The 20,918-nt window shown below is 37.4% G+C and overlaps 1 protein-coding gene across 3 annotated transcripts in view; it reads right to left on the reverse strand.

Moving 5' to 3' along the window:
* Window positions 1-1,077: 1,077 nt before the first annotated feature.
* FBXO33 (F-box protein 33) overlaps window positions 1,078-20,918 on the reverse strand; it is a 44,586-nt gene continuing 24,745 nt past the window's right edge. Inside the window, exons 2-6 of one of the 3 annotated variants that reach the window (XR_013556126.2) lie at window positions 18,290-18,400; window positions 17,081-17,766; window positions 15,741-15,892; window positions 1,334-1,429; window positions 1,078-1,228 (exon numbers count right to left, since the gene is read on the reverse strand). Coding sequence is in view for 2 of the 3 variants with exons in the window: in XM_060619592.3 (XP_060475575.3) it covers window positions 15,621-15,892; window positions 17,081-17,766; window positions 18,290-18,400 (1,069 nt within the window). In the remaining variant the exon portion in view is untranslated. Of the gene's footprint in view, window positions 1,229-1,333; window positions 1,430-13,842; window positions 15,893-17,080; window positions 17,767-18,289; window positions 18,401-20,918 lie in introns of those variants that run through there. The other 2 variants (XM_060619592.3, XM_060619593.3) reach the window with 2 other exon arrangements.

A 20,918-nucleotide genomic window follows, 5' to 3' on the forward strand; every position in this document is an offset into this window, starting at 1 on the left:
GAACTCACGGACCTTGAGATCACAACCTTGAGCCGAAGTCGGCTGCTTAACTGACTGAGCCACCCAGGTGCCCTGGGATGATTTTTTTTTTTTTTTTTTTTTGGTAAGTTCCTTTTTTACTTTTTCTCTCAAATTTTTCATCTCTTTCCCTACCCCCCTCTCTCTTTTTTTTTCCTGGAAAATTTTCTCAAGTATATTTTCCAATCTTTCACATAAAAGTTTTTGTTTTCAGCAATCATTACTCTTTGAGAACATTTTAAATTCTATTTTCTACTTTTTTCATAGATCCTGTCCTTTTTGTGAAGATCTAATCTTTTGAGTTTCTCTGTTGTAAATTAGAGGTTTCTTAAAAGTGTTTTTCTGATTTATTTCTTTTCTCTAGGGTTAATAATTCTTATTTATCTTGGGCTTTTTCTCCTTATATACTTGGTTAGCCTTGAGTTTGAAGACGAACTGGTTGGCTGATGCTAGCTTATACATAACTCTTACTGTGCAACAAAGGATAGTTTTCTTGTTTGGTTTCTTCCTGGGAGATCTTTGTGTGTGTTGGGACAGGTGGTGGGAGATGGAGGGTGGGGGTGGAGACAGAATCTGTGACTGACAGGCTTTTCCTTAGGATGACTGATAGGGAGCTGGCTAATTGGGTGTAGGTCCTCCAGATAACAGAATTAGAAGGGCTTCCTTCATCTAGGATACCGCCATTCACTCTAGAAGTTTTGCTTGTTCCAAATGGCTTAATTTCTTTAGGGAGTATCTCTCTAGTATTTTAGCTGGAGACCAGTCCTGGCTCACTGCCTTGTGCTTGGGGTTGTGCAGGGAAATGGTAGTACCAACTTTTAGGTGATCTTTGTTCAGATCTTCAGGTAATCTCCCTATTTTCACACTCATACCCCAGTTGTGTACACAGTATACTAACTGGCTCTGAGCCCATCTTCAGACTCTATCAGGCATACTGACTCTCAGCCCCTGATAACAGATTCTAGGCTGTAGCTTTCTTGACCTATTTTATCCCCCAACCTAATCCCATCTGTTCTTTTGTCCCCCAGAAAATTTTGAAACATCATTTGTTGGTGACCTCTTTTATTCTTTTCATCTTTATGGGGGTCTATTTCTCTTGGCTCTTCTTTGTGTTTATTTCAGTGGGGCCTTGAAGGGCAGGTGGTGTAAATGGACGTGCTTAGTCTGTTACCTTGAAGCTTAAGTTTTCTATTGTTGCTGTTGTCACCATCTGCAAGGATAGTTAAAGGAGTAGGTCAGAGTTCAAGATAGTGGACTGAGTATTCGTTATTTTGGACTGATAGGCAGTAAGCTTGGACATTTCAGGAAAGAATACCTTTTGGTCCTGTTTGGATAACTTTTTCTTCCACTTTGACGTTCTGATTTTTTTCAGTGGAAAATTTCAGTAGAAAATTCAGTAGAATACATGGTCCTATAAGAAAAGTTAAAATGGTCAAAAGCACAAGAGAGTCCAAGGTCACCACCCACCAAAGCAAAACCACTTTTTGCATTTATGTTGTACTTCCTTCAGTCTTTTTACCCTTCACATATCTTTTGTATTATTGTAATTATGTGTGTCTATAACTTTATATTCTTAACTGTAATCTAATATAAATAATTTTTATTAGTCTTTGTAAAATCATTTTTAATGGTTGTTTTACTTTCCTTTTTGTGAATATAGTTTACTTGACTATTCTTTTCTTGTTGAACGCTTAATCTGTTTTTTTTTTTTTTTAGAATTTTTAAAGAATTAAATAATGAAAGTTTAATATCTTTCTGCATAATATCTTTACCCCACTAGATTTAGGATAATTTTTTAGGGATATATTCCTAAAATATATTCTGGGGCCAGAATTTGGGACTGGGGACAGAGGATTGTTAAGAGGAAAGGAGATCACATTCTTTGGAACCAGGTTAGTTGGAAAAAAAAAAAGTTTTTTCTTTTTAAAGCCAGACAGTTTGTAGACATGATTAAGATGATACAAATTATTTTGTGAGTATACTTGATGATTTTTATTCTGCTTCAGGTGTGGTTCAGGGTTTACTATGAATCTATTTAAAAAAGCATCTAGCCTTATAACCTTTGCAAACTAAGCTTCCTATTTTTTTTTTTTTCCCCAAGTAGCAGCTACTTGGACAATTTGATATAAGTGCTACAAAAGAGATGGTGTGTTTTTTGGTGGAATACGGGAGCTCTCTGATAACTGTCTGTAAAGAACAGTTAAGCTTACTACATTGTATTATGTTTCTTGCTTGTAAGACAAATGCAACTGAAACGAGTTTGAGAAAAATCAATGAAATAAATGCTGGTTTGTGTAACTGAGAATTTCACAGTTATATCCAGTGGCTTAAATTATGTCATCAAAATGTGGTCTTTCTCTTCTAATCTCTTAGCTCCACTTTTCTCTGTTAGTTTTATTCCCAGAGATATTATCTGCCCATGTAGTTGCAGCATCTTTAGATTTATATGGATGCAATAGTTAGTGTTTAAAATCCCAGGAAGAGAGATAGCCTTTATTTTGAAATTTCCAGCAGAGTTCCTGGAGATGGCTCTTACTTTTCTGCCTTGGAGTAAAGTTTCATTTCCAAACCAGCGTTTTGTGGTTGGAGGATGGGATCAGGAGCTCTCTCCTTTTGTTGGACAGGATAATCCCAGTCTGCATTACATGGAATAAATTTTCTGTTAGAAGAAGGGTTCTGTATGGATTGCTGGGCAGGCAGAAACAATAGGGTCTATTACACACAGGAACAATCTTGCACCTCTTTTCTAGAAAGCTATTTTTTTTTCTTTTAAGGTTTCCAACTTGATGTATACTACTCACCTTTGTGTGGAAAATGTAAAAAAAATATTGGTGCAGGATAGGTGTGAAGTATTTTCAGAGCTCAGGAATTGTTTTGGTAGTACCTATGTCAAGGATGCATGAATTTTAAGTTAACGGAGCATATAGTATGTATCTAGCACAATAGTATGATGTGGTTGCTAGAACAAATTGAGGATTTAAAACTTTTTTTAATGTTTATTTATTTTGAGGAAGAGAGAGAGAGGGGCAGAGAGAGAGGCAGAGAGAGAGAGAGAGAGGGAGAGAGAGAATCCTAAGCAGGCTCCATGCTGTCAGTGCAGAGCCTGATGGGGGGCTTAAACTCCTGAACCATGAGATCATGACCCGTCAGATGCTTAACTGACTGAGCCACCCAGGCGCCCTTGTGTGAGAACTCTTAAGTTCTACTCTTTTAGTAAATTTCTTTTTTTTTGTTATCTAAATATTTTATTTTATTTTATTTTTTTTTCAATATATGAAATTTATTGTCAAAATGGTTTCCATAATACACCCAGTGCTCATCCCAAAAGGTGTACTCCCCAGTACCCATCACCCTCCCTCCCTTCCCTCCCACCCCCCATCAACCCTCAGTTTGTTCTCAGTTTTTAAGAGTCTCTCATGCTTTGGCTCTCTCCCACTCTAACCTCTTTTTTTTTTTTTCCTTCCCCTCCCCCATGGGTTTCTGTCAAGTTTCTCAAGATCCACATAAGAGTGAAAACATATGGTATCTGTCTTTCTCTGTATGGCTTATTTCACTTAGCATCACACTCTCTAGTTCCATCCACATTGCTACAAAGGGCCATATTTCGTTCTTTCTCATTGCCCTGTAGTACTCCGTTGTGTATATAAACCACAATTTATCCATTCATCAGTTGATGGACATTTAGGCTCTTTCCATAATTTGGCTATTGTTGAGAGTGCCGCTATAAACATTGGGGTACAAGTGCCCCTATGCATCAGTACTCCTGTATCCCTTGGGTAAATTCCTAGCAGTGCTATTGCTGGGTCATAGGGTAGGTCTATTTTTAATTTTCTGAGGAACCTCCACACTGTTTTCCAGAGTGGCTGCACCAATTTGCATTCCCACCAACAGTGCAAGAGGGTTCCCGTTTCTCCACATCCTTTCCAGCATCTATAGTCTCCTGATTTGTTCATTTTGGCCACTCTGACTGGCGTGAGGTGATATCTGAGTGTGGTTTTGATTTGTATTTCCCTGATGAGGAGCGACGTTGAGCATCTTTTCATGTGCCTGTTGGCCATCCGGATGTCTTCTTTAGGAAGTGTCTATTCATGTTTTCTTCCCATTTCTTCACTGGGTTATTTGTTTTTCAGGTGTGGAGTTTGGTGAGCTCTTTATAGATTTTGGATACTAGCCCTTTGTCCGATGTGTCATTTGCAAATATTTTTTCCCATTCCGTTGGTTGCCTTTAGTTTTGTTGGTTGTTTCCTTTGCTGTGCAGAAGCTTTTTATCTTCATAAGGTCCCAGTAATTCACTTTTGCTTTTAATTCCCTTGCCTTTGGGGATGTGTCAAGTAAGAGATTGCTACGGCTGAGGTCAGAGAGGTCTTTTCCTGCTTTCTCCTCTAGGGTTTTGATGGTTTCCTGTCTCACATTCAGGTCCTTTATCCATTTTGAGTTAATTTTTGTGAATGGAGTGAGAAAGTGGTCTAGTTTCAACCTTCTGCATGTTGCTGTCCAGTTCTCCCAGCACCATTTGTTAAAGAGACTGTCTTTTTTCCATTGGATGTTCTTTCCTGCTTTGTCAAAGATGAGTTGGCCATACGTTTGTGGGTCTAGTTCTGGGGTTTCTATTCTATTCCATTGGTCTATGTGTCTGTTTTTGTGCCAATACCATGCTGTCTTGATGATGACAGCTTTGTAGTAGAGGCTAAAGTCTGGGATTGTGATGCCTCCTGCTTTGGTCTTCTTCTTCAAAATTACTTTGGCTATTCGGGGCCTTTTGTAGTAAATTTCACTTATAAAATACAGTATTATGAACTCTGTTCACCATGTTGTGCCTTAAGTCATCTTATAACTAAAAGTTTATACCCTTTAAACAGCCTCTTCCTATTTTCCCAACCCCCAACCCCTGACAGTGATCATTCTACTCTCTGTTTCTGTTTTCCCACTTATCTCAATTAGCATAATGCCCTCCAGGTTCATCCAAGTTGTTGCAAATGGAAAGATTTCCTTTTTTAGAGCTGAAAAATATTCCATTGTATATATGCCACAATTTATTCATCTATCAATGAACACTTAGTTTCCACATTATAGTGTCTTGGCTATTGTAAATAATGCTCTGCAATGAACATTGGATGCAAGTATCTCTTGAAGCTACTGATTTCATTTCCTTTAGGTATATACCCTTAAGTGGGATTGCTAGATCATATAGTAGTTTTGCTTTTAATTTTTTGAGGAACTTCCATGTTATTTTTCCATAGTAGCCATACCAGTTTACATTCCCACCAACGTGTACAAGGTTCCCTATTATCTATATCTTCACCAGCATTTGTTATCTCTTGTCTTTTTTGATAATAGATAACAGGTGGTATCATTGCAGTTTTGATTTGCATTTCCATGATGATTAGTGATGTGGTATATGTTTTTATATACTTGTTGGTCATTGGTATGTCTTCTTTGGAAAAAATGTCTGTTCCGATTCTCTGCCCATTTCTTTCTTTCTTTTTTTTTTTTTTGTAACGTTTATTTATTTTTGAGACAGAGAGAGAGCATGAACGGGGGAGGGGCAGAGAGAGAGGGAGAAACAGAATCGGAAGCAGGCTCCAGGCTCTGATGAGCCATCAGCCCAGAGCCTGACACGGGGCTTGAACTCATGAACCGCAAGATTGTGACCTGAGCTGAAGTCAGATGCTTAACCGACTGAGCCACCTAGTCGCCCCTCTCTGCCCATTTCTTAATTGGGTTATTTGTTTTTTTGCTGTTGAGCTGTATGAGTTCCTTGTATATTTTGGATATTAACCCCTTTTTAGATACATGGTTTACAACTATTTTCTTTAATTCCGTAAGTTGCCTTTTCATTTTGTTGATGGGTTCCTTGCTATACATAAGCTATTTAGTTTGATGTAGTTCCACTTGTTTATTTTTACTTTTATTGCTTTTGCTTTGGTGTCAGATCTAAAATACTGCATGACCAGTGTCAAGGAGCTTACCCCCAACTATGTTTTCTTCTCGGAGTTTTATGATTTCAGGTTTATGTGCAAGTTGTTAATCCATTTTGAGTTGATTTTTATATATGGTATTAGATAGAGGTCCAGTTTTACTTGTTTGCATGTGAGTATCCGGTTTTCCAGGTAATATTTATTGACGAGACTGCCTTTTCCCCATTGTATATTCTTGGTGCCTTTGTGGAAACTTAATTGACCATATATGGATGTGTTTATTTCCGGGTTCTCTATTTTGTTACTTTGGAATATGTGTTTGTTTGTATGCCAAAACTTTACTGATTGTTTATTACAGCTTGGTAATATAGTTTGAAGTCAGGAAGTGTGATGCCTCCAGGTTTGTTCTTTCTCAAGATTCCTTTGGCCATTTGGAGTCTTTTGTGGTTTCATAGAAATTTTAGGATTTATTTTTTTCTATTTCTATGGAAAATGCCATTGGAATTTTGAATAGGAATTGCATTGAATCTATAGATCACTTTGGGTTGTATGGACAGTGTAACAACATTAATCTAAAAACATTAGTCTGAAAAATTTAGATCTGTTAATTTGATGACCCTTTGGATTGTAAGATGTCAAAATAGTCTGTTGATTTTACTAATTTGGTAGAAAACATGTTCAAGTCAGTTAACAGACCATATTTTGGTCCTTTACAAACATTATCTTAGCTATGTTTGTATATTCTCTCTCTCTATTTTTTATATAAATATACACAATATATAAAGAATATATAATTTTGGTCCCTTATAAACATTATATTAACTGTGTTTATATATTCAATATATATATTGGATAAAATATTTAATATATTGAATAATATATATATTCATTCCCAAGTAACTAGAGTTCTTAGCTTCCAGAAATAATTACAGTTACAAGGTAGTGATAGATTTTATCCTACTTGTCTCTTGCTAGTAGGTAGGCTAACCATATATTAATTGTATAATGTTTCTTATTGAAAATAAGAGTAAAAGAAAATTATACACATAGATTCTATAGTTTACATTTTCACATTCTCTTCTTTGCATTTTCAGATCTTTTCACACATACACACCACACTTCATATGTGCTAGACATAAATTCATGTACCTCCTGCATGAATTATTCTGTTGCTTTGTGAGTCACTAGAATTGGTGAATACGCACACACATGCTGAAATACACCAAAGGTGGTTAACACAGTTCAGGAAATACAGCAACAATACTGGGCATGGAGAATATGGAGCTTCAAAAAATGTAATATCTATGTTTTTGAAAAACTAAGTTGAAAAACTGTGTTGTCTGCCAAATAACAGTATGGTTATATTATTTAAGAGTGTTAGAATAGAAGTTGTATAATATAGGGGGTTCTATTTGGGTTCAAATATTGCTCTACCATCGACTAGTTTTATGACCTTGGACAAGATTCTTAACCTTTTTGTGCCTCCATTTACTCATATGTGAAATAGGTGTGATATGTACTACAGGGTCGCTGTGAGGATTAAGTAGAGTGCTTTCTAGTGAGGTGGTTATTACAGTGGTTGGCACACAACAGTTATTCAGCACATGTCATCTTGTTTCCTAGCTAATTTAATCAATGTTTTCTCAGAAAGTTTCACTTAAATGAATATTTTTGATTAAAGTCCATTCTTTTAAACACACACTTTTAACTATGTTGTGTGAAAACCTTCCTGAAATGTACTAAATGTTCCACTAACTTACTATACAGATGTTCTGAAGATAATACATTTTCCTATTGGTTCAGGGTTATGACATATTTATCACTGCCATGTATTTCAAGCTTATTACAGGGGTATTTGAATCTGTTTCAAGTTCCTCCAAAATGACTTTAGATTAGTTATGTTCTCTTTTCAGGTGTATAAACTTCTGTTCCTTTTCAGAGTCACTCCTTTCCTCCACATCTAATCTGCTACGGTCTGAGAAATGAGATGAATAGTCTTATTAGAGTTATTCTGGAAGTAAGAATAAACGAGCTAAAAGGAAGTGGAAGTGGCTTTTCTGATGGGATGCCTTTAAGCTTTAGTGCAGGGAGTAGCTTGTTCCCACAAGGTCACAAGGTTTTTTTGTTTGTTTTTTGTTGTTGTTTTGAGAGAGAGGCTGAGCATATGGTGGGGGAGGGGCAGAGAGAGAGAGAATCCCAAGCAGGCTCTGTGCTGTCAGCTCAGAGCCTGATGTGGGACTCTATCCCATGACCCAGAGATCATGACCTTAGCCAAAATCAAGTATTGGTTGCTCAACTGACTGAGCCACCCAGGCGCCTTTCCCACAAGGGTTTTATATGTACTTCTGGATCCTTGGCTATACTCCAAATAGCTGAAGTTGTTTTATTTAATGCCTGTATTAAATAAGAATTACTCTAAAGAGAATAGTGCTTTAAATTGAAATATTGATTGCAGTGACATATTAAAACATTCTGCTTACAACCTAACCTAGACTTTAAACTCTCAGTAGAGATTTGGGCCTCTTTCATCTTACTGTGATGCATTCATCCATGAGTGAGAGAGAGGCTATATTCTGTCTTGCCTTGGTCACATTTTAGACTTGGCCAGATCATGAGCCAAATCAATAGTAAACATGCATTTATTGGTAATTTGGGTCATACTGACATTTTCAATTATAAATATTTTAAAAATACAGACAAGAAAGAAAATAATATAATGAATTCCCTTTTACTTACTACCTAGATAGAGCAAACTTAGCATTTACTATATATTTTTTTTCAAGAAAAAATGTCACAGATGCAGTTGCCCTCATGCCCATACCAATTCTTGCTCTCATGCCCCAGAGGTGAGCACTCTTGTAAAGAGGATGTGAATGTTTTTTTTTTCCAGTTAAATGTGTTTATGTATAATATGATTTATTTTTCTTGCCTTTAAAAAATGTACATCAATATCATCATTACATGTATCCTTCAGCTGTTGGTTTTTTTCACTCAATATTATTTTGAGATCATCCATACTAATAAATGTAGATCTAGCTAGTTCTTTTTCACTGCTGTATAGTATTCCACTCTGGATATGCACAACAAATTCATTCTCTTATTAATGGACATTAGGTTGCTGCTGATTTTTCATTGTAAATATGTGGAAATAAGCATCTTAGTATTTGTTTCTTTGTCGTATAAGCAGTAGTTCTCTAGAGCTGTAGTTTTCAAATGGGTACATCCCTCTGAGTATGCAAAGAATTTCCAAGTAGTATGCTTTTGGGAAAGTTGCCAGCATTTTATCTTCAGTGTGTATTCTCTTCCAGAGATGTTCTTCCCAAGGATGAATTTATGAAGAAGATGCAGGTTCTTTTTCCTACCCTCCCTTTTGCAGTTATTCTTCTCCCATTTTACAAAAGAAACACATACCTTTAATGTGGTTCTAATGTCACTATGATGTGTCATACTAAGGTGTACAAACCTTTGAAACTCTAGAGAGACTATTTGAAATATTGGTGTCAGTACTGAGAAAGTAAATAACTCTAATGATTTCTTTCAACTGATTGACTTATCTAAAAGAATTTTAATTAAAAACATTCTTTTTCAGTTAAAAAATTTTTTAAAAATGTTTATTTTTGAGAGAGACAGAACAAGAACCAGAGAGGGGCAGAGGAGACACAGAATCTGAAGCAGGCTCCAGGCTCTGAGCTGTCAGCACAGAGCCTGATGCAGGGCTCAAACTCACAAACTGTGGGATCGTGACCTGAGCCTAAGTTGGATACTTAACTGACTAAGCCACCCAGGCACCCTCAATTTTTTTTAAGGTAAGCTTTGTGCCCAACGCGGGGCTTGAACTCACGACACTAACATCAAGAGTCACATGCTTTACTGACTGAGCCAGCCAAGTACCCCTAAAATAATTTTTGATGATATTTCACTGTGTTTTTTTGGTCTTAAAATTTTAGGACTTTGAAGAATGAGTGCCACTGCTGTAACAAAACTCTGTGTCTTCCCATCTCCTTAATTATGGGAAAAAGATGTTTCAGTACTTGTGTTTATAAAAATGAAAAATAGGTAATGGAATTGATGTTGGACCTGACTCATTTCAGGAGCAAGTAACATCCATCCATGGAGTATGAACTGGAAAAAAACAAAAAACCCCAAAAAACCCACCAAAAAACTCCAGCCTCATTCATTAAGAAATACAGTTCTGGGGGGCTTGGCTGGCTCAGTTGGTAGAGCATGCAACTCTTGATCTTGTGGTTGTGAGGTCAAGCCCCATGTTGGACCTAGAACTTACTTAGAAAAGACACAGTTCTGATAAGTTATACCAATTTAAACTTATATTTTTGATTACTTATGCATTTATTATGTATAAAAGCTAAATGTAGGAGAAAAAAGTTAACAGAGCTTTCTAAAATTATACATGTTAAATTATATATATATATATATGTATATGTATTAAATATTTATTAATTTTTGAGAGAGATTGAGAGCGAGCAGGGGAGGGGCAGAGAGAGCCAGAGACAGAATCCCAAGCAAGCTCCATCATGTCAGCACAGAGCCTGATGTGGGGCTCGATCCCATGAACTATGCGATCATGACCTGAGCTGAAACCAAGAGTTGGATGCTTAACTGACTGCGCTACCCAGACGCCCCTATGTTTTTGTTGCAGAAAATAATCCATGAAAGACTCATTAACAAAAGTATATTATATTTGTGTAAAAAGCTGCGGGATAATTGGAACGGTTATGTAGCAGTCTGGGTGAAATCAGGGAGACAAACCACACAGTAAACAGGGAAAGCTTAATACAAAGAATTATACGATATTATATGATAAAAGAGTATAAAGAAACTCTGTATGGCCCCCTAGGTCTGAGGGTGGGCCCTCATGGTAGGACGACCTTGGAGTAGGGGGGTGTTCAGCCCTTCTTGGTGAGAGTGTGGTTCAGCCCCTGGGACAGCAGAGAAGTTCTCTGTCCATGCTGCACGTGGGGAGCAGGCAAACGGCAACCAGTATGTAGTCGGAGTCAGGGTGACAGAGATGGGAGGCCTTCAGGGCCAGTGGGTGGGCCAGGTGATGGCAGCCCCACGAGTGACCCTTGGGATCAACAGGGCCAGTGTGCACACACTCCGGACAGGCAGTGGGAGTCCAGGTGCTGGTGCAGGCAGGAGACTTTCAAAGCATGTGGGCCATGCAGCAGTTCTAGTTTCTGGGTCAGGAGGGCTGAAGGAAGGTCAGGCCGGGGCTGTAAGTCCACAGAAGCACTGTGTCTGAGCCCATGGTTGGTGGTGTTAGAGAATGTATCTAGAAGTGATATTCCTGGGTCATAGGGCAAAGGCAACTTCAACTTTACAAGATACTGTGAATTTGCTCTTAATTAATATTTTTTAAATATTTATTTTTGAGACAGAGAGAGACAGCATGAGCAGGGGAGGGGTGGAGGGGAGGGGTGGAGAGAGAGAGAGAGAGAGACAGAATCCGAAGCAGGCTCCAGGCTCTGAGCTGTCAGCACAGAGCCTGATGTTGGGCTCGAACTCACAGACTGTGAGCTCATGACCTGAGCCAAAGTCAGATGCTTAACCCACTGAGCCACCCAGGCACCCCTCAAATTTGCTCTTTAAAGTGGATATTCAGGTTCCAAATGTGTTTCCCTCTTCCTTGTCAACACTTGGCATTTTATTGCCCTCATTTGTGTAAATTTGTTATCTTTCAGACAGGAAGGATGATTCAACTGAAAATTTGTTCACAGTATACCTCCCATTTTCTTTTCACAACCAGCAGCCCAGGCTAGCTAGTAGACTGTACCAGAGTGATGCCCTTCCAGGCTGAGTTCTGGGGTGGCTAGGAGCCCTGGCTGGTTGCCTCCTGATGCTTTCATTTTCTTCTTGGCGTACAGCTAGAGTGGAGCCGGGTCTGACAGTGTGTCCTGGATAGAGAGTGGACTCGGGTACTCACTACTCGCCTGTGTGATGCAGAGGCTCTATTTGTCCATCAAGGGCAAGGAGTGTCTATGAAGCTGTGAGAGAAGTATGTCCCAAGTGTCCATGGAGCAGGTAGGAAGCCCAGGTGTGAAACCCCGGATGTAGCCGGTTGGCTGTGAGGGGCTTGGAAGCTCAGGTGTGGGAGGAGGGCTCCCTGCAGGTTTCTAACTGCTTGCATATAAATCAGCTATTTTCTGTCTGTGCCTGGTGTGTGCTCTCAGTGGTCACTAAACTAGCTGCAGGGTTACGTGTGGGAGACTACAAATTAGAGCTTCGTCATTATTTTGAAATACCTCAGTGAAAAAAAATCACTTGAATTTGAAATTAATTCACATTACAAGAAATCTCAACATTACATTTACCATTATTATGTTTAGGGTTGTTAGATTTAAGTATAATTTTAGCTGCATAAGGTTTTGAATGGTTGTGAAAAAAAAGTTTAAAAATTATCACCTATTTGTGGGGTGTTTCTCATTGATGGCACTATTTAAAGTTTTAAGAGGTTACCAGTTAAAACATTTGACATTTTATTTGAAAGTTCTATACAAATTTAGTATTTTACCCCCAATCCTCTGCATTTTTTTTTCTCATCAATTATATAATCAAACAATGATCCCCCCCCCCTCCAGTTTTTTCTAGTTTATACCAGTGTGCTGTACAATGTATTCTGTATATGTCAGGACATGAAAAAGATTGGGAAGCATTGATATAAACATTGTGGTTTGATGGCTGGATGTTATTCACATTTGCTTGTGTGTTACTCCATTAGCACCACTTTATGTTACTGGCTTCATAAAGATCCCACCTGATTCATGCCATAAGCCCCAAGCAAGTTAGTTTCTGAATTTGTATGTTCAGCTATGAGCACACTGTCCTTACCAACACCCATCCCACCGACTCCCTATCTTCTTTATTCCTAGGGTGGTGGGGTAAATGGGAAGGTAATTTTAGCTATGTAAATTTCATATAGTTCATTAAACTAGGTTTTGAAAATATTTTATTTAATACATTTGCTCAAAGATGATCGTGTATGTCTCTGAGCTGCTAGGCTAACAACAGTTAAAACTTTTAGTGAAGAATCAGAGTTTTAGATAACTAACTCCAATCCCTAATTTTACAGATGACAGAACTGAAGCTCAAGGGAGAGTCTGCTCATGTAGCATTAGAGCTTAGAGTATAAAACATGCTGCCACCTAGGTTAGTGCTCTACTATACCAGCCTTCACGTGTATGCTATTCATAGATATTAACACATTTTTTTTGTACATTTTGGTTACTATTTTTGTATTTTAAATACATAAACATGTTGATTCACTCAAAAGAGATACGGTTAGGAAACAAGGAAGCAGTAGGTATAATGACAGCTGCTTGTGAACACCAGATTATTCCAAGATGAGGGAGTGCCTAGAAAAGAGTCAGTTGTCTGGAATGAGTAAGGAAAGATAGATGAAGGAAGAGAGCCATTTGCTTTCTCATAAATGACAGCTGTTTGTCTCAGCAAGCAAGAATAGAGATTACAAAGCCAAACTAAAGCAATATAGGGACTTATGAACTACTTAATACTGGCATACTAAAGTATTTTTGCATCCAGTATAGGAACTGTAAAAAGTTCCTATATACAGTCTATAAATTAAGTTTTACCATATCAGTAATGTATTCTAAATGCATAATACACTTGGGTTTTGTGCTAACCAGCCTATTGTTTGCTCTTAAGCTTGTATTTTGCCAGTTAGTAAAACAAAACAAAACAAAACAAAAATTAAGACACTTCAAACTATTTAAGGCTTTTTATGAACTATACCCAAATTTAAGCTTTGCTGTACCCGACTACAATAGGAGCAACAGGAGCTAACATGATTATACATAATAGAAGGATTATTGCAGTTTATTTAACACTAAAAGTTTTCATGCTTTGCATACAATAAAGTATATTACAATGATCACTTTTTAATGCTTTATTCGTTGATTAAAAGAATATACATTTAACATAAACCATACAACATCAGTCATCAGGTCAAACATTCAGCTGGTTTCCTTACAGTTTCTGTCAGGATTTATTTTATCTGATCACATTTATAAGATAAAATCTCACCACATCTGGCATTTACACACACTGTGCCAGTGGATTCACACTACTGATGTACATATAAAATCCTCATGGTATGTGCTCACTGGAGACAAAACAGTGCACACCTGTCAAAAGGTCATTTTAATATAAGATGGTAAAACCATTTGTAAAATACATATAAACTTTTTCCATAAATAGAATCATATCTGGACATCTGTTGCATAAATTGTGTTTCCAAAGCTTACAATAGAGCAGCCAGGTCTCAGCACTGCTGGGCACCCACGTTGGCTACTTACTTTATTATTGCAGACTGTCCTTTAACATTAAATGCACAACATTCGTACCACTTAAAACTGGGGTCAGGTGGAAGTCTCACAGAGACCACGTCTGTACCGCGGTTGCCCTGAAACAGTTAAATCGGCTTTTAAAGCCTCTCAGATATAACAAGGTTTTAAAACATACTTCATGGAATGTTCTTCATGTATCATAGCAGCTCATACCTGTGATAGAACAAGTTTTCAGTTTTTCCTTTCTTTCCTTTACATTCACTATTCACAGTGAAACAGGTGCATGGTTTTTTTTTCTTTTTTTTGTTTTGTTTTTTTCAGAGTTCTGAGGTTGCTGACTGAGCCACAGCACAGCTGTGTACCACAGGTCGAAATTCGACCTTAAATATTACAATCTAGCAGTATCTGGCTGGCCAGAGTGGGCCGGCCCCTGCCAGCATGTGGGCACTTCTTCAGTTAAGTCTATTCTTTGGCAGCTGACACGCGCGCTGACAGAGAAAAATCCAGTGACTCGTTGCTAGGGATTTCACGACTAATGTTTGTTTGCAAGCATGTGTGTTTACAGCTCTGTTTTTTAAAGGTTTTGCTTTAGGAGGTTTTACCCTGGAATACAGTTTCTTCCTCCACTATTTGAAATCTGGGCTAAAAAGCTAACTTGAATGTATAATGTAATTGATGAATAAATTATGTCAGATATAGTTTTTAAAAAGTCTAACAATTTGAGTATTCACATTTAGGTAAATGCATTTTTTTAAAAAAAGGATTAAACAGTGTTCTAACCTAGTACTATACAAAATTCTGAATGGTAATTGGTGATATCATCTATTATATATGTAATGAAAGTTAAAGTCTTGGCTTTTCTGTTAAAGATAACTCATTTGGGATCATACTATCCTCCCTTCTTCCATTTCAAATAAGAATTAATGAAATGCTGTCACAATGCATGAATGCGGTGCATTGCATACAAATCCACCAGGCTATGGATATATATCTATATATGTATAAAAATATTTTGGCTCCTGAGCTCTGAACTCTGACACACAAAGAATAAAAACATCAAAAGGCAGAGTAACTCACTGAAAAATAAAGTTAGCCAGCAACCTCAGACAACCTTCGGTTGTATATCCTTAAGGTTGGATAACAAGTCCATTAACCGTGAAAGCCCTATACACTGTCACTTTGAACTTCTAAACCAATACCCGACTACGTTCTTTGATCAAGAAGTAGAATATACATATATAATTCTATAAAGCTAATACTGATTAAACACAGCACAAAGGGATTAATTCACACTACTGAAAAAAAACATAATAGGACCCTACTTGCATATGTAACCACAGGAATTGTACATTTTTTAAAAAAGCTAAATGTCTTCGCTGAAGCTTTGCATCTCTCTGTAAAAATGACGATTTGGTTCAGTGAAGACACTGAGTGATTCGATGTCCATGACCGCGTGCCAAGGTTGACCCAGGCCCAGGGATACCTGCTCAATAAGGTTATGCACTGGATCCACATCCTGGTCGGCCAGTTCACCTTGGTCAAAATCAATGCTTTCTTCAGTGACTTCAAGTACTTTTAGATCAGAGCCACGAAGACGAGCAATGGCAATGAGGTTGTGTGCCCACACTGTGTAACCTTAAAAATAAACAAAAGATAAGAACTGTCATTTCCTTGCATTTTATTTTGTCTATTTGATAAGTTAGTTCTTTCCACAAACTTGTATGTCGCTTATTACTTTGGCCCTTTTCCTTTAAAAATATATTGAGATTGGAAAAGGAAGTATGATTGTTTAGCTCAGGAAAAAAAAAAAAAAAAAGACTAAGTTTGATATTGTTTCCAAAACCATCACCCTGGGTGGTGCATTGGTAGGTGCTGTAATCCTATTCTGGTTATCACTGCACTTAGTAAGATTGAGGACATTTAAAGTATAACTAGCTTTGGATAGTGCTGTATCATAAATTTTTATTTTATACATATGTATCCATTAACAATACATACGAAACTGTTGTTTTTAGTTACTAAAAAAACCCCTCTCCTATGATGCTTCACTGTCCAAAGTTATGAAGTGACACTTCAAAGCTAAAATTGTTAATTGTGAGTAGAAAATATGTAAAGTATAAAACAGTCACAGAAACTTGTACTAACTTGAGGATATTGATTATCTCTGGGAAAGAATAAAGGGGAGTGGATGACAGGGGCTTTGGCTGTATCTAATTTCTAATTTCTTGAAAGAAAAAAAAAGGTTAGACTGGCTGAAATTAATCTTTCAATAACCTGGTATTTCTTTGTCTGTAAAAAATCCCTATTTTATTATCTTTAATACTGATTTATTCTTTGCTGCTACCTCTGATGACTGGCCAAATTACGAAGCAAAACTTGAACAGAAAGACACACACATTCCTACACTAATGCAGGCTCAAAATTAATTTAAAAATATAATAAAACACAACTAATAAAGTGAGTTTAAGACATTCATATAGTCTTTATGTTTTGTATTCTGTAAATGTGTTACATGTTCCAGAAAAGGAAGTAAAATGTTCTTCTACTTGTCAGAATAGCAACTCTCTCTAAATGAGAATAGTTAACATTAAAATGAAAGGCGTCGGTAAGAAAAAAAGCATATACCCATTTAATGGAACCATTGTTTAAAAAATATCATACAAATTAGTATGTTAAAATCTAGAATCTAGAAGATGAGGCAGCAAGCAATAAAGAAATCATACTTTCTCCTTCTGTATTATGGTGTTAAGAGATCTTGTGATTACGGGAAGAAACATATCTACTGTGAGTAGATCTGTTTGTTTTCTTAGATAAATCACCTACCGTGAATTGCCAGAAGAGAGAGCTTTGTGCACCTCCATGCTAATAAAACCAATGGATCTTCATTTCGGTTGTCACTAAGATCTGGAAAACCAGACGTGTCAATCACATCATTCATTAATATAAAATGAGTGAGGAACTTATCATACTGCCTGGATATAAGATCAACAATAGCTCCTGAAACACAAGTGATGTAGCTGTCAAAATGAATCCTCTCTAGTGGTATACTGGGTTTCAGAATCTTTAACATATCTTCACTCTTGATATCAAAGGCCATTATATAGACCCGGAGGCTGGTGCTCTTTCGTGACAAGGCTTTCCAATGCTCATCATTTGGCATGTTGTCCAGAGACTTGTGCATCACGGAAACGTTGTGGACCAGGAGAGACAGTCGCTGCAAAGGCACATGGTTGCTATCGGTTAAGACTCTTGCCATCTCGGCTGTAAAGTCACAGAAATCCAGGGCAAGTGAGCGTAGATTCACAAATCGCTCCAGTTCGACTGTGGTGATCAGGGTGCTGTTACCAGGAATATTGTTGTCCAGCAAACTCAGGTGCTCCATGGTGTTGGCAATAGAGTTTGAGAGAGATGACAGTGAGGTTGGGGTTACTATTTCCAGCATAAACCCACAGGACAGCCATTTCAGTTGCCTACTATTACTCAGTATTTCTTCAAACAGCTGCTGAATTCTGTAAGGAAAACACATGCCACAATGATCCTGTTAACATTTAGCTCTAACCTCTAAACACTGACTTTTGAAAGTGGGCAATGAAATGGCATGCAATGCTGAGATCCATTTTCTCTCAGTAAATGTCTATCCAACACATAAATAGTATTACCATATTATTTCTACCACTAAAATTCACATTAAAATATAATGAATAAACTCTATTAAACACATAAAAATATGTTCTTCACCCAAGGAAAGCAGCATTTTGCAACAGTATGGTATAAAAGATTGATGATATACAATTTATGTTACAGAGAAGGCAAACAAATAGCAGTTTTAAATCGTAATAATTACCCAAATTCTATGATTTGTCTTAAAGATTTATGCTGTGGAATGGCATATTTTATAGTTAAAATATTTCCAATTTATAGGACATATGTTCTTAGAAAAAATATTACTCTTCTCATTGTATCTTATAATTTCTCAGAAAAAACTAAAATTATTATTAATGTAAACCCCCTTCCACTAACTATACAACTTACTGTTTAATTTTTTTGCCATCAGGGTCCACCTTGCTGAGGTATGTATTTGACAAACTTCCTTGCTGTTGTAGAACACTTATGTCTCCAAAAAGGCTAAACTTCTGGAGGTTCCTACAAGAAAAGTAATTTAAAATGACTGTCTAACTAAATAATATGTAAAAATATAAATATTAAAAATAGAAAATAGAAGGGATACCTAGAAGTTTCTACCTTATAACTCACTTAGAATCCAATGAACTACTTTCAGATTGTTTTTTACACACAATTAAAAGCAACATAATACAAGAACGGCATAAGCTTTACAAAACGAAGACTGAGGTATAAAGCTTAGTTCCAGAAATCAATATTTTAATGACCATGGAAAAATGTTTATGCATTGTTTTCCTGATTTTATTCAGTTGTCTGTTTTCTTACATGTAACTGAGCTTCTTGAAGATGATTATTATTTTTTTTTAAATTTAATGTTTATTTGAGAGAGAGCAAGAGAGTGAGCATGAGTGGGGGAAGGGCGGAGAGCGAGGGAGACACAGAATACAAAGCAGGCTTCAGGCTCTGAGCTGTCAGCACAGAGCCTGAGGCGGGGCTCGAACCCATGAACTGTGAGATCATGGGCTGAAGTCGGACGCCTAGCTGACTGAGCCACCCAGGCGCCCTAAAGATGATTATTTTGAATTGTCAGGCAATTCATAGATCTCTATTTCCTTGGGGATGGTTACTTGAGCTTTATTAGTTTCCTTTGGTGGTTCCATGTTTGCCTGATTTTTAATGATCTATGTGGTCTTGAATCGGTGTCTTGTGTATCTGGGGGAGCAAATACTTCTTCCAGTTTTTATAGACAAGTTTGACCTCCTCCTGTTGGGTCTCCAGACTATGAGATTGCATCCAGGACCACATTCGAGTTGGTGAAGCCAGGTCACATGGCTGCTGCTGGACCTGCACTGGGGTCTATGGTTTGTGGACCCCATTACCAGACACCTGGGCAGGTGTGGATCCTGTCTGGTGTCCTGGTGGACAGGACTGCCTCTGAGTCCTTTGTCAGTAGGGCTGGTGCTGGGACAAAGGTCTGCTATTAGGTCTGCAAACAGCTGCCACTTACTAGGTGTGGGGGCAGGAGTGATTTCCACCAGATCCCTGAGAAAGGCTCCTGTTCTGGGACTCAGGGAGGGCAGGGGTGCCCAGGATTGCAGCTGAGAGGGGCTAGAACTGAGTGTCAGGGTTGTTTCAGGGTCCATGGCTGGGACCAGATTCTGCAGGCCTGTGTCTGGGGGCACTGACAAGTGTTTCATCTGCTGGGTTTTTAGGTGTGTGGGACTGCCCTCAGACCATGGCTGAATAAGGATGGAGTTCATTCATAGGGCTGCTTCAGGATACAGTTAGACCAACGTTGGCATGTCTACCCTGAGGCACAAGGAGGCTTGTCTCCCAACAGGTTCCTGGGCAAGCAGGAATATTCCTGATCACAGGTGCACACAAACCTGAATTCTGTATTGCCTTGATTAAAAATTCCTAAGATTAAAAACCCTAACTGGCTATCAGAAACAGGCAAATGGCTAGCTTGGTACAGTAAGATCCTTCAAAATGTGGTTCAAAAAACGCTATACTGGGCTACTTACTATTCTTTAAATGTAACACTATTCCCTCTCCTGGTCTGCCTGGTAAACTTCTATTCAGCCTTCTGAATAGATATCTGAATGCCAATTACTCTATCAAAGCCTTTTCTGAGGCAATCCTCTCAGCCTCTGTAGTTTTAGCCATTTCTTGGGACTTTATAAAATGTCTTTATTAAACGGTAATATACTTTACTGTGATTTGTTACTTCTCTCATTAAAGGGGTAAACTCTTGTTTCTCATAAGTACCTAGCAATAATTTTTGGCACAAGATACGCGTTCAATGAATATCTGTTAAACAAATGAATATTTTGGGAAGGTAAGCTCAAGAGTTACCTAAATAGAAATAGTAATCAAAACCGTAATATAAATGAAAACAATGGGAAACAGATACATAAGGGGAGGTGGGCCTGGGATAGATTTTGTAAAGATAATCACATCAGAGAATTATTTTAAGGGTAATGTTTTCAATTGACTTAAAAAAAAAAGTTTTCTTCTGGATAGATCTTCTATGTAAAGGGAGATTAAAGATTAGTTTATGAGTATTGACAGCTATTAACAATAATTATGTTCTCCATTACTTTGACTTTTTTTCCTATCAGGAGTTCTTTTATGAAATAGAGAACTAAATCTCCTTTAAAGGGAGAGAGTAAGGAAAAGGTTAGCACCTCAAAGGGCTTAGAAACATTTCTTCATATAGTTCCATAGAATAGTAAGGTGATAATACCAGGTAAATAGAAAATATTTCACTGAGTTTACTATCAAGATGCCTCCACAAATGTATTTAAATTTATCATTTATGAAAAGATAAAAAACCTTTTCACAAATAAAAAGATATTTTAAGGGACCCGTGACAGATGGAAACCAACCTGAATTATTAATTTCATACTAGTGATATTCTTCTTGTCATATTCTAAATCTGCACCATGTAATATGGGGAATATAGTTACTAAATACTTGAAACATGGCTAGTCAGAGCTGAGATGTGCTCTAAGTATAAAAATACATTTAGAAGACTTAA

The sequence above is a fragment of the Panthera onca genome, chromosome B3, assembly GCF_046562875.1.
Source record: "Panthera onca isolate mPanOnc1 chromosome B3, mPanOnc1 haplotype 2, whole genome shotgun sequence".
NCBI lineage: Eukaryota > Metazoa > Chordata > Mammalia > Carnivora > Felidae > Panthera > Panthera onca.